Source organism: Verticillium alfalfae, genomic scaffold (genome assembly GCF_000150825.1).
Source record: "Verticillium alfalfae VaMs.102 supercont1.7 genomic scaffold, whole genome shotgun sequence".
NCBI lineage: Eukaryota > Fungi > Ascomycota > Sordariomycetes > Glomerellales > Plectosphaerellaceae > Verticillium > Verticillium alfalfae.
The window spans coordinates 997,813-1,010,785 of NW_003315032.1; the positions used below are offsets into that span (position 1 = coordinate 997,813).

At 55.5% G+C, this 12,973-nt stretch overlaps 6 protein-coding genes across 6 annotated transcripts in view; 4 read left to right on the forward strand and 2 right to left on the reverse strand.

Annotated features, from left to right (window-relative positions):
• The window catches only part of VDBG_06126 (serine/threonine-protein kinase MPS1), a gene marked incomplete at both ends in the record, with an annotated part of 2,588 nt that extends 861 nt beyond the window's left edge, over positions 1 to 1,727 (forward strand). Inside the window, 2 exons of the mRNA XM_003003638.1 lie at positions 193 to 867; positions 918 to 1,727. Coding sequence (XP_003003684.1) covers positions 193 to 867; positions 918 to 1,727 — 1,485 coding nt within the window. The remainder of the gene's footprint in view (positions 1 to 192; positions 868 to 917) is intronic.
• A 584-nt stretch (positions 1,728 to 2,311) lies between these two features.
• On the reverse strand, positions 2,312 to 2,944 carry VDBG_06127 (conserved hypothetical protein; the record flags this gene model as incomplete). The annotated part of the gene is made up of 1 exon (XM_003003639.1): positions 2,312 to 2,944. The coding sequence occupies one exon, from the start codon at positions 2,942 to 2,944 to the stop codon at positions 2,312 to 2,314; it is 633 nt and encodes a 210-aa protein (XP_003003685.1).
• A 1,388-nt stretch (positions 2,945 to 4,332) lies between these two features.
• VDBG_06128 (hypothetical protein) lies at positions 4,333 to 5,234 on the forward strand (the record flags this gene model as incomplete). Its single annotated transcript, XM_003003640.1, has 3 exons — positions 4,333 to 4,486; positions 4,904 to 4,996; positions 5,107 to 5,234. 3 exons carry the CDS (start codon positions 4,333 to 4,335, stop codon positions 5,232 to 5,234), a joined length of 375 nt encoding a protein of 124 aa, XP_003003686.1.
• A 2,608-nt stretch (positions 5,235 to 7,842) lies between these two features.
• VDBG_06129 (hypothetical protein) lies at positions 7,843 to 8,613 on the forward strand (the record flags this gene model as incomplete). The annotated part of the gene is made up of 3 exons (XM_003003641.1): positions 7,843 to 8,261; positions 8,319 to 8,504; positions 8,561 to 8,613. 3 exons carry the CDS (start codon positions 7,904 to 7,906, stop codon positions 8,611 to 8,613), a joined length of 597 nt encoding a protein of 198 aa, XP_003003687.1.
• A 1,069-nt stretch (positions 8,614 to 9,682) lies between these two features.
• Positions 9,683 to 11,127, forward strand: VDBG_06130 (ribosome biogenesis protein NSA2; the record flags this gene model as incomplete). The annotated part of the gene is made up of 7 exons (XM_003003642.1): positions 9,683 to 9,709; positions 9,805 to 10,061; positions 10,175 to 10,238; positions 10,301 to 10,337; positions 10,396 to 10,613; positions 10,693 to 10,811; positions 10,867 to 11,127. The coding sequence occupies 7 exons, from the start codon at positions 9,683 to 9,685 to the stop codon at positions 10,928 to 10,930; spliced, it is 786 nt and encodes a 261-aa protein (XP_003003688.1).
• Positions 11,128 to 12,284: 1,157 nt separating this feature from the next.
• Positions 12,285 to 12,788, reverse strand: VDBG_06131 (predicted protein; the record flags this gene model as incomplete). The annotated part of the gene is made up of 1 exon (XM_003003643.1): positions 12,285 to 12,788. One exon carries the CDS (start codon positions 12,786 to 12,788, stop codon positions 12,285 to 12,287), a length of 504 nt encoding a protein of 167 aa, XP_003003689.1.
• Positions 12,789 to 12,973: the final 185 nt, after the last annotated feature.

Genomic DNA, 12,973 nt, shown 5'->3' on the forward strand with positions numbered 1-12,973 from the left:
CCAGTGGCCCTGCCTCGCGCGGCGAAGGAGCCAGAGCGAGAAGGAGGCTGAGGCAAAATGGAGAAGGTGAAGGTCTGATTTCCGCGCCACGACCTCGATCAAGAAGCAAGCAGAAATGGATCAAGAGCCCGGCAGCTTCGTTTTACGGCAACGGCCGTGAATCTGGCAGCCCTGCTCCGCTGAGCAACTCAGCAAGGGCTTCGCATCGCAGGCATGCGGTCTCAGGCGGACCTTTTGGAATCTGCTGCTAGGCCAACGCCCCGCGAGAGAAACGGCCACGAGCTTGAAGGACTCCCTGCGAGGCTCCCGGCGCCCCGCCCCGAGATTCCTTCGGGCCAGGAGAACGAGGCGCCTCCAACTTTCAAGCGGTCCAAGCCTGCTGTCCACGTCGCCCTGGAGAAGGAGCTAGACATTCCTAAGCGACCTGCGAGCGCCGACGTTGGTAGCGGCCGTCCTGCTGCCTCTCCAGAGAGGAAGCCCCTGGCTGCGCTGGGCGGAAATACACCTCATCGTCCAGCACCTCCGCCTCCTCCACCCAAGATGACCGTCCTCCAGGCTGCCACAACGTCCGCTGGTGCGGCAACTACATCACATGGCAAGCAGAGGCGCAATATCCTCCGTGTCAATGGCAAGTCGTACACGCGGCTCGACTGTGTGGGACGAGGTGGCAGCGCCAAGGTGTACCGCGTCACTGCGGAGAACGGTGCTATTTTCGCTCTGAAGCGTGTTTCTTTGGAGCAGGCGGACGAGATGGCCATCCGAGGCTTCAAGGGCGAGATCGATCTTCTCAACAAGCTCAAGCCTGTTGATCGAGTCATCAGCCTCTTCGACTACGAGATGAACGACGAGAAAAGGTCGTTGACTTTGGTAAGCGAGCTTTCTGTCATCTATACCTAACGCAGTACTGACGTTTGCAGCTCATGGAATACGGCGAGCTAGATCTCAATTCTCTTCTGAGAAGTCGACAGAATCCCGAGACCGCCAGGTTCGATCCAGTCTTTGTCCGATATTACTGGAAAGAGATGCTCGAGTGTCTCCTAGCGGTTCACCAATACGATGTCGTACATTCAGATCTGAAGCCGGCGAACTTCGTCCTCGTCAAGGGCTGCCTGAAACTTATCGACTTTGGTATCGCCAACGCCATCCAAACTGATGAAACGGTCAACGTCCACCGCGAAACCCAGATCGGAACGCCAAACTACATGTCGCCAGAGTCTTTGATGGACTTCAACGCTTCTCATGGCGGACGTGCTGCTGGCCGACCCAAATTGATGAAGCTCGGAAAGCCCAGCGATGTTTGGTCTCTGGGTTGCATTCTTTACCAGCTAGTTTACGGCATACCTCCATTCGGTCATATCGCGAACCACCTATCGCGCTGCCAGGCCATCATTGATTGGGACCACGCCATCGAGTTTCCCAGCCGTGCTGTGGGTGGTGTTCTTGTTCCCCCATCACTCCTCCGTACAATGAAGCGGTGCCTCAACCGTGAAGTTCATCTGCGCCCAACATGCGAAGAACTTCTGCATGAGACGGATCCTTTTTTGTATCCGGTCGAGCTTCACGACAAGGCACTCCCGATCGACGAGGAACTGCTTGGTAGAATCATTCAGAGCGTTGTCACAAGGTGCCGCGAGCGCATGCCCACCGAGGCAGAAGCCAGGTCCGTCTGGCCAGGGGCCTATTGGCAAAGTGTCAAGAAGGCGACCGACAATAGCAGCAAGTCATGACACGAATTGACGCACAAGGTGGTTTAATGTTGGATACGTGTCAGCAGAAATCAGGGGTGGTTGGCAGATTCAGGCGTTGCACTCTTCTCTTTCATTTATTCTTTCACGAAGCCTGATGGATGTTCATAGCTATTGGTGTTTTGGGGGGACCTGGATCCCAGCTCGACCGGTTTCGTCGGGCGTGGGCAGTGTCCGGAGTTGGTTTTCCTGTTACAAACAGCCGGATTCCCAGAGGCCATACTGCCTCGAGTTATTGCAGATTGTCAATTCAGAACTGGCGTTGTCGCCTAGCTTTGCTTGGCTAAATTCGAATACCCAACATCTTTCGAGCGATACATCATTGACGGTGGGGAATCCCTGTCATTTATTGAAAATCTTGCGTTGTTTTTGCTATGATACATCCAGCTCAGGCTGCAGAGTAATACACGATGCACCCCCTTTCTCATGCACGATGAGTATCTTACACAGTCTCTCTCTCCGCCTCACCCCCTTCGGTTCGCTATGTGCGCGAAATACAGCACTTGGTCCTCGAACCTGCTGGACGGCTCCATCCGGCAGAGGGTTTCGGACCCGCGGCTCTCTGCTCAGCCCTCAATCTCCTCGAGCCCCTTGATCCTCAGCTCGCTAACGGCGAGCGTCGTGAAGCGGTGCTGGCTCCTGACGCGCTGGGCGCGCCTCGTGCGCTGCTTCTTCTTGATCTTGATGCGGACGGGCTCGAGTTCCGACCCTGTGACGACGGCGCGACACTCGAAGAGGCGCTCGTCAATGTAGGGGCTGCCCTTGAGGGTGAAGTCGCGGCTGCCGATGACGGAGGCGCAGTCGAGGCGGAGGACGTCGCCGGGGACGACTCCCGGCATGCGGAAGGGGAGGCGAATGGCGTCGCCGGGCTGCACGAGGTAGGGGCGGCCGTGGATGTGGAAGGTGATGTAGTGCGAGGGCTGGGCGGCGAGAAGCGGAAGGAGCTGGCGGACCGAGTCGGTAATGGGAGCGGGCTGGGTGGCGGGAGCCTGCTTGGGGTAGAGGGCGAGAGGGTCGGCCTTGGCGGCCTGCTGGGCTATTGTCGTGGCGGCCTGGGAGGGAATGGCATCCTGTGTCGGCTCGATGATGGGCGTTGTGGTGTTGAAGGCGCGGGCGCGGATCGGGAGGAGAAAGGTCGGCGGGAGGCGGGTAAAGGGTGCCCGGAGCTCCAATACGGAGCGCAGAAGTGCCCTACTCATGACTGTGGGTGGTGCGGCTGGGCGAAATGGACGGGTTGCGCGTCCAATTGCTTCAAGATGCCGAGAGTTCACGCGACTGTCGTGAAGTCCTAGAAAACTTTCGATGCTGGAGGTCCAACAGGAGACTCTCCACTTTAATTCGTAGCCCAGATAAGGTACCCAAGGTACCCACCACGAAACATTCGAAGTCACGTGATACATCACAGCCAGACTCTTTGTGATGATGAGCAGATGACGGGGTTATACTCCGGGTGCGTGAGATGGAACGAGTATGCTTTAATCTTCTGCATGATCATTCAAGGTGAGAGTTTTCAAATTGGGTTTACTGTACAACTTCCTTGCCGTTTGCCAATTTATCACCTCATGTTTAACTCGGCCAATTTGTCATTGTCATTAGATCTGAAAAAGGTGTTCTTACTCACAGCCTCCGTTTAGTATATTTGTGAACTCCTTCAAATATAGGCCATGTGCCAATGTCAAAAACCTTGAAGCCAAGGCTTTGATGCAAATTACTCAACCGATGGTCTAAAGGATCCACTGGGCTGAAGGCATAATATATGGTGGCACAACGTCCACAACAACATTTGGCTTGAGTTTAAACCCTCAAGTCTGCTGGCATTGCTCCGGGCCAGGGTCGTCGGTCTCTTGCTAGATGGTGGGGCCGACCTGAACGCAGAGGTTGAAGCCGGATACACATTTTTGCATGTGGCCACGCTTACAGGCTTCGAGACGGATGTTCCGCTGTTGCTCCAAAGAGGAACGGGCGCAAGGTTAGAGATCCAGTCGATTCCAGGAAGGCAATATGAGGTATCGTGGCCATGATAAAAGCAAGAGAATGTAAATGAAAGTGACAAGGTGGCAATAAGTGCCGTGAATCGCGTGTTTGCTGTAGCCTCGAACAACCTACTGCTGTGATGAAGTACAACCCAACTCAAATAAGCCCTGACTCACCAAGGTCGATAGCATATGACGCAAGAGCAACAAACAGAATTTTCTCATTGCATGGGTTGCTGAAAGGACTCTAGGTTCTGAAAGTGGCCAAGATAAGCTCCATTCGAAGTTCAATTTGCTACTCGCATCACTGTTCTTTTTCTGGCTCCAAAGCTTCTGGCTTCAAACCATACATTTTGACTGGGAACAGCTTCTCTGCATTGGCTGGATTCATTCCCTTTTGAATCTCAACCTTGACGATACGCAATCCCGCCTGCTTGAATAGTTTTCGGAATTTGGCATCGCCCCTTTCCTTGATTAGCTACGGTTATCGAGTCTAGCATGCGAACGTACCGTGTAACACCACCGTCCTCATCATCATATATGTCCTGTCCGCTTGTACTGATGTTTTCTTTGATAACAATCAATCCGTCAGGACTCTTCAGTGCTGATTTACAATGTCCGAGGTGCTCCAAGACTTCTTCATCTGTAAGGTATCCAAGACACCATTGGATCCAGACGAGGCCATAGGAAACGAGTGGATCTGGCCGCCATGCGCTCATACTGATATTCTGAATCGAACGAATGCCTGGTTTTCCGTGCAACGCGAGGGTAAATTTAGGAATTGGTTCGATGATGTCAACCTCTTTGGCCACGTGGAGAAGTAGACCCTCGGTAACCCTGCCGATCCTGTGAGGAGGTTCAGCAAATTCCCGAGGTATTGAACCCTTTGCTTAGATCTGCTGCACTCACCCTGCGCCTCCTTCAAGCGCATTTTCCACGATCTGCCGGCCATTTTTTTCTCCAATTCCCAACTTGGCCAAAAAGCTCCGGGATCCATGTAGATCAACCTTATTAATATTGGCATGGCCCTTCCACTTTGGAACCCCACCAAGCATGCCACAATCGTCAGCGCTAACATCGCCCCAATACTTCAAAGCTAGGTCGTAGTCGACAGAACCGTGGCTTGTGGGAGCCGAGCTCTCTGTTGCTTGTGGTGGGACCATGTTGCTGTTGCTCATGCAATAGAGGTTGATGAACTGGCTGGGAGGGTTGTGAGTGAGCAAAATTCAACAGTGCTTGGTGAACCGCCCCAGTTTCTGGCTTCACCCAGACGCCATGGTACGTCAAGCCTTGGTGCGCTGGGCTGCGTACTGCCTGCCCGGGTGCCTCCAATTTTCTCCACAAACGTAGGTAGATGCTCGCCCATTTGCCGAAGATTTTCCGAACAGCTACGCAACCCTTCCCCTCCTACTTTCTTCCTCAAGGGGGGATTAGTGATGAAGGAAGGCTTCGCGACGGAAAGGGAAGTCCTCTCAATGGACAGGGCTCAGAATCCGAGGTCATTCTGAGACCATAAGTTGCAGGACGGCCTTCTTCCGAGAACAGTCGCGAGGGGATTATAAATGTCCGCATCGAGACCAGAGCGCCAGTGGGAGTGCTATTTGAGTCATGAATATCCTCCGAGAAGTACACGACAAGCGGAATGAGTTCGTGCAGCAGAACGCCACCGACATCAAGCAAAGCACGGTAAATGTGAGAGCCGCAAACGCTGCCGCCAATTAGGCACTGTAAGCAACCAAGGTAACTCTCCAGGACAATAGTGCAAGTTTGATATATGCGGGCTGGCTTTGGGTCGCTAAGCACTTCGAGGGGCCAAGGAACAGGTTCGAGAGTCATCACTCAGTATCTATCTAGGAGATCTGACCTGAGTGGCAGCGCACTATGCAGTGGATCTTTGTCGGGAAAGTACTACACATTGACCATTGACCGACAAACCTACGAGGTTTACCCTGTTTGATTCGCAGACCATATTTCGGGTCTTAACACACACGTTCCATTTCCGGCCGGTCCATGACTGCGGGGCCTCAAGGGTACCGCTGACAGAGGCGACAGCAGATACGGGACCACACCCCGATAAATGCTGGTCGGAGTAGACTTCATTCATGTCAACGCTGTCGCAATCATCGTTACCGCCGCGAGTCCATCGCATGCCTGTTCTCGGGGATGCCGGTCCATATGTCCAGCGCCAAGAATAGTGACTTGGACGTGTCAGGTAACGACTGCGCTTCGGAGGACATGACGAACTTGCTCCACAGTAATACTCGACCAAATCAGCATCGATAGCCATGTCAACCTCGGCCTTGTGCAGTCGCGACTGAAAGAGCTCGTTCTCAAAGTCTGGCGGCCAGGAAGTCCGCGGCGAAGACCCCTCTAGCTTGGCATGCAGCAGAGCTCTGGACCCTAGGACAGGTCGAGGAACTTTCGCTCTTGGGTAGCATTCCTACACATCCGGGCCGCTATTTTGCTTGGCAGCTTGTGCGGCGCAGTTGCGCAACTCCGCAACGAAAATACAGCTTCCCGTGAGTAAGCCGTGCTGGAGCGACTAGGGACCCGTTCTAGGACGTTCGGACGAACCAGTGGTGTGTATTGGTGAGTGGGCGACAGCTGATGGGAACTCTGATCAGGCAGCTCGTGTCGTCGAGCGATGTGCGGGTATTGACCAGTAGCGAACAAGCATTCCAATTGTGTTGTTACCCTGATCGGCCGCTCGCTGAGTTGTGGCCAGTTCGGTCGAAGGAAGCGGATGACTTGCCCAGCCTGATGCAACCTCGATGAGGGGTTCGGCCAACGGGAGTTGATCCATCAATGATCTTGCTTCAACCGTTAGATCAGGTCCTCCCGCTGTGCATCTACGCCATGCAGGGTAAATACCGTCTTACGTGGGGGTTGCCTATGAGCTCGCGCATCTGGCGAGCTGAGATCCACCGGACGGAGGCAAAGTCCCTGAGGCAATCAGATCGACTTGCTGGAGCTTTCGCCGAAGGCCTCCTCACCGGTCTCTGTGCTCATAAGGCTTTAAGCAATCATTTGGGGCATACTATTGTGCAAGGATCTTTTGAGGCACATTGCCCTACCTGAGGCCCCTCAGGCTCAGGTTCGGGCTGAGGTCATGAATGCACTGCGACGAATTTGGAAGATGAAGCCGTCGTCAAGCTGTCAGCATCAGCGCATACGAAATGAGTGCAGGTACATAGGTTTGATGAGAAGTTTGAGGAACCTCAAGTGTCGCAGGCACCTCGGGTAAGTACTTTGCGTCTCTGGAGCTTCGATGACACAACTCACTGACAACACCATTTCAAGTACATTCGCGTCCTGGCTCCTTGCTGTCACTATGTTGAACAACTGCGCTGGAATATGCAATATTTTGACCCAGCATGACGTTGTACGCCCTTCCTTGCTGGCATCTCTGTATCAAAGGATCCTGTAGACGCGTCTCAATTCTTTCAGCGACATGAGACGCATGCAACCTCCCTGTACAGTGCAGCGATCCTTCTTTACCACCTTCCCCCCAAGAGCCCTAGGCAGAACACCAGATCTGTAGAGAGCTCCATCATCCGGAGTTGCCACCGGCCCAAAGCCGCCGCACCAAGTCCAAGAACGGGTCGATGTGGGATGGCACCTGCCCGGTGGACCACATAGCTTCACCCGCTCCATTCACGTCAGGGAGGCAACTTACGATGCAAGTCAGAATTGCCTGTCTCTGAGGAGCCAGGCTTCCATGTTGCATCGTGATATCTTGGCATGTATTCCTACGACGAGTTGCTGAGAGCAGTTGCCCAAAGACCAGAGAAGAACTAGGGCTAATGAATGCTGATCAGTTCCGCAACAAGCAATTCAGGGTTACAGTATTGGCAAAGCTTGTCAAAGTGGAGAGAAAGCAGGATGTGTTGCTTATGCATCGTCAGCTGCCTCACTACCTACCTTAGGTACCTAGGTATGTTGACAAGGTAGGTCAGGACAGAGGCGAGATGAGCACTTCACGAAGGCGAGCCTGGTGCATCAGGAGACGGAAAGTCCGGCATCTCAGGGCAAAGGGGGTTCTTGCGAATGCGAGAAATCTGTCTATAAAAGGGGCGACATCCAACCTGAAGTTCTCTCCAATTCATCAACAGCCTCAGCAACAATTCCTCAAGACACTCTTCCATCAACTTCAAACCTCGCCAGCTTCTTAAGCAACACGTCAAGATGCACTTCACCACTGTTCTTTCTACCCTCGGCCTCATGGCCAGCATTGCTCTCGCAGCCCCCAAGGCTCCCATTCTGGCGGCCCGCGATGAGGATGTTGACTTCACTGTCTACAAGGACGATGCTGGCAACGTTGAGTCCTTCGTCAACGCTACCGCGCTCGGCGTCGACATCTTTGAGCCCATTCCCGATGATGGTGTCGTCCTCAAGGACCGCATCGTCGCCGAGCCGGGCACCAAGGCCTGGGCCTGGATCCGTGCCCAGATCGACATCAACTGGGACGAGGTGACCGAAGAGCAGCTGCAGAAGCGCCAGGGCTGGGCCAACATTGGCATCGGCATGTGGGCCCAGGACAACTGTACGTTAAATTCTTCCGAGAAGTGATGGGACAACTTATTGACATGCGGGATGATAGGCCAGGGCCAGGCCTCCTACTTCGACAACGTCCAGTACAACGTTCACCACTACGGCACGATCAACCACTACAGCTTCGGTATCCGCTACCGTGGCCTGCGCAACGGAGAGCAGCTCGACGTCAGCCGCCTGAACGGTGGTGACTGGTGCGGAACCTACGTCGCTACCATTGCCCGCAACTCTGGCAGTAAGTCTACCCCACATAGTTTGCAATTGCACGCTTCTAAACTGATCTTCTTTTAGCTGGCTGCGGTCACGTCGGCCCCATCAACTGCTTCCGTCTGTGGCTGAACTAGCGTGATGATCTTTGGAAGAGGGTCATTCGAGGCTTCAGAAGCTTACTCAAAAGAGATCAGAGAGACTTTCAAGTCCTCAAGCTAACTCACACAATTCTTGTCACTCGTTCGCTTTCTTAGGCCACCTCGCCATCCCATTTAAGACAGGTAGCAGCTCAGTTTACACACAATAAAAATGATGCATCAAACAAATACAAAATCGACAAGGATACCAAGCCGTGGATGGTCGGATAGAAAAATGTCTCTGACCCTAACCTTCTGCTGTTTCCGTGTCCCTTCTAAGCCTTCTAAGCCTCCTTTTTCAGAGTACTTGACAAATGACCTCTGACACATGGGAATTATGTAGTTCCACATGTACTCCATTCTGCTCGCCGCCCAAGGACACACGGGGTTTCACGGTGGCCAAATCATCCATGTTTGTTGAAGTGTTAGAACCTCATATCTGCCAGTCGTCTCATTTCTCCCTTCATCTCCCGTGTAATCATCCAAGATCAATGTCACTGCTCGTCATTGAAAGTCACCCTCTCTTCGCGGCAGGGATATATGGATGCCTGCCGGATCGACCTTGGAGAGACACTTTTGCGCCGCCGAAAGAAAAAAGAAAAACGGTTCTGTCACGTAGGCTCCAAATTTCATGGTGCGTTTCCATGTTCCGAAACCACTTTGTGTTTGCGATGCTGATGCTCAGTCGAGGATATCGTATGTATGCTATGACTTGACAGCTGCCGCCCGAAGGAACGTCGCGATGGGCGAGGACAAAGAGGGATGTTGATTAGGTAATGCAGTTGCCGATTCGAGGCCAGACCCGTGGTTGTGTGGGCCATCGGAATTTCACCGGCCCGCCCGCGAAATCTTGGCGGTGAATTTTTGAGGTGGGCCCCTCTATCGGTCGGTATCGCGACCCGCCACTTTCTCCAGGCATCGCATCTTCCTCCCAACCCAAGGGAAACCCGATCAACTCGAAGCATCTGAAGCCGCTCGTTAGCGCCAATCCGTCAAGATGCCTCAGAACGAGTGTAAGTCCCAGCAGCCCACGATTCCGTTTCCCTCGCCAAGAACCCTGCTGACCATGCACCCCCTGCAGACATGGAGGCAAGTTTTCTTCACCCCGCGGATCGACCGCCGACCGATGCAAGGAAAGACAATCACGGACCAGACGACTAACGTGCTGTTTTTTTCCCGACATAACAGAGGTGGAGGAAGCTGCATGGACGCAGGCTCGACCACGAGGAGAGGACCCGCAAGAAGCTCGCGCGTGAGGGCCACAAGCAGAGCAAGGATGCGCAGAACCTGCGTGGCCTCAAGGCCAAGCTGAGGGCCGAAGACAGGCGCAAGGAGAAGATCCAGATGCGCAAGAAGATCAAGGCCCACGAGGAGCGCGATGTCAAGACGACCAACGACGAGGAGCCCAGCGAGCCCATGCCCGCGTACCTGCTCGACCGCAAGAAGTGGGTTTTGCTCCCTTTCTCTCGATCCTTCGCCTTCAGGTTTTCCAGAGGGTTTTCCAGAGGGCGGCAGAGTGGCAGAGGAGCGACGTTGCTGACTGACGTGGTTGATGTAGCCCCAACATGGCCAAGGCTATCTCTTCGCAGATCAAGAACAAGCGTGCCGAGAAGAGCGCGAGGGTACGTTCTGGCGTTTGGCGGATGGTCTTGGAGTGCGATGCAGGACTAACGAGAGGGGATAGTTTGCCGTGCCGTTACCGAAGGTGCGCGGTATTGCTGGTAAGCTCATCCCGGTTGTTTGGTATTGTCGGGGAAGCGCGGCTGACACGGACGACAGAGGAGGAGATGTTCAAGGTTGTGTCCACCGGCAAGAAGACGCACCAGAAGTCGTGGAAGCGCATGATCACCAAGCCTACGTTTGTCGGTGAGAACTTCACGCGTCGCGACCCCAAGCACGAGCGGTTCATCCGGCCGATGGGTCTCCGTTACAAGAAGGCCCACGTCACGCACCGCGAGCTTGGCGTTACGGCTCTCCTGCCCATCATCTCCGTCAAGGTAGGCAATGTAGTGGCAACCACGTCGAGGGTTGCGGGGGGGCGTATCGTTGAGGCCAATGCTTACACGGGACGTGCAGAAAAACCCCAACAGCCCGATGTACACCAACCTTGGTGTGCTGACCAAGGGTACGATTATCGAGATCAACGTCAGCGAGCTCGGCATGACGACGGCCGGCGGCAAGGTCGTCTGGGGCCGGTACGTGACTTTCTGGTCTCGCCTGCACGGCGACGGTACTGACGTGAAGGTGTAGCTACGCGCAGGTCATGAACACGCCCGAGAACGACGGCTGCGTCAACGCGGTGCTCCTCACTTGAGCTGTCGCGTCGCGGGGCGTGGTGCGGCGAAGCAGGCATTGGACACAAGCAGGGCAAATTGAACAGGTGGACGCAGACGGCTACGTGGGGCGCATTCGCTGGCGTTTTTGGAGTTTTGGAGGTCTCGAGTACAACTACGGGGGCCCGTCCTGCTGAACGATAGACAACAGGAGAGGGACATTTGAGCACTCCTGCGATGCGCACTCTTGCGATGCGCACTCTTGCGATGCGCACTCTTGCGATGAAGCGATTGAGGTTCTCGGATTGAGGTTCTCGGCATGGGCGCTGTGGCTCGAGCTGAGGCTGCGGAAAGGGGGAAGATGGAGACGCCTTCACATGAGACGGGGCGAGATGTCATAAGTAAGGTAGCGAGCAAAGTGACTTGGCAATACCCACGTGAAAGTTCAGCATGTGTTGAAGTGCGACGTCCCTGCCGTCACGTCCCTAACCAGGCTGCCAGGCATGACCAGGGGCCAGTGAGGCTGGTGGATCGAGCCCCCGGGGTACAGCGGGCTCCGGGGGCTCAGGGTGCCTAGGTACCACGCAAGGTACTTAAAGGTAGGTAGGTACCTATAGGTAGGTAGGTACAATGGGGCAGAAAGCCATCACATGTCAGGTCGCCCCCCCTAGCCAACCCATCCCTCAGGCTGGTAGGTCCCTAAGCCACCTTGCCTAGTACAGGACAGACCCCCCCCGGGCGTCATCCGCTTCTGAGGTGGGGTGCAAAGGCCGGGGTAACTAGGACGTGCCCCCTCCCCCTACAGTCGCGCCCGCATCTGCCTGCCACTTGCCACTGGCCGATGCCGAAAGCCGTCAGACCAACATCCGAGGCACGATTGACGAGGGACCCAGGACGACGGCCATCGTTTTCCCCGACCTTGCGCCTGCGCGTCGCGCCGTTTCCACGGCCTGCTCCATTCATCTCCTCCTCCCAAGCAGGACAGGACAGCACAGAACATCACTCGCCATCGCCTCTACCCTTCGACACGAGCATTGCAGTGATTGCTCTCCCCTCTCGACGACCCCAAGCGACCCAGCCCACCAGGTACCGGTAACCCTACCTGCGAGACCACTTTTCCCAAGGCTCGCATCATGGAAGCTGTCAACGGCCTCAAGGTATGCCCGTCCCCTTCGAAAAGGAACCACCTCCCAAGGATCTTCTCGTCTGACTGAACAATTCCTGCCCAGGCGCCCTCGAGCGAATCGTCCTCGACCCTCGCTACCATGACATTCTCGCCGTCCTCAAAGGGCGCCCGCAACGGGCCCGTCTACGGCCCCAAAGTCCGCCTCCCCCCACGCCCTCGTGTATGATGTCGCCTTGCCGTCCCATCCCGCCTCTTCCTCACGTGTGATGCTAAACGTCCGTGTGCCTCCGGACAGCCATGATCTTCCTCTTCCGCTCCGGACCCTCCGCGAGAAGGCCGGGCCTCGTGTTCCGCGCCACGCGCACCCCACGCCCCGCAACCTCGCCAAGTTCGCCACCATCTACAAGCTCACCATGCTCCTCCTCAAGCACTACGGCCCGACGCCGGGCAAGGAGGGCCCCCACGACGCGCTCCTCGCCGGCGCCCTCGGCGGCTACCTCGTCTTCGGCGGCCGCGGCGCCCGCTCCGGCCGCATCCCCAGCGTTAACCAGCAGATTGTCGTCTACGTCTTCGCCCGCGTCGTCCTCGCCCTCGCGCGCCTCGCCGTCAAGCCCGGCGTCGGCCTGCCGCGCGTCAGCGAGCCCGCCGCCAGCGCCCGCATCAGCCACTACGCCTGGCCCGTCTTCGCCGAGCGGGAAGTGGGCCATGGCCTTGTACCCTTTTCCCGCTGCCCCCCCCGAGGAACCTTGCGGCCGAGCCTGGCCCAAGAACATGGACGTACTTTAAAAAGCAGGAGGGACGAATGGGGATTTTCTTTGGGGGAAATTTTTCCTTGGAAAAAACCAGGGAAAAAGGGGGGGGGGGGGGGTTTTGGCTTGGGGTTTTGGGGGGTTTTTTTTCCTTATCCCCTACCTTAACGGGGAAAAAAAGAGGGTTTTTTGGGAAAAAAACCCCGGGG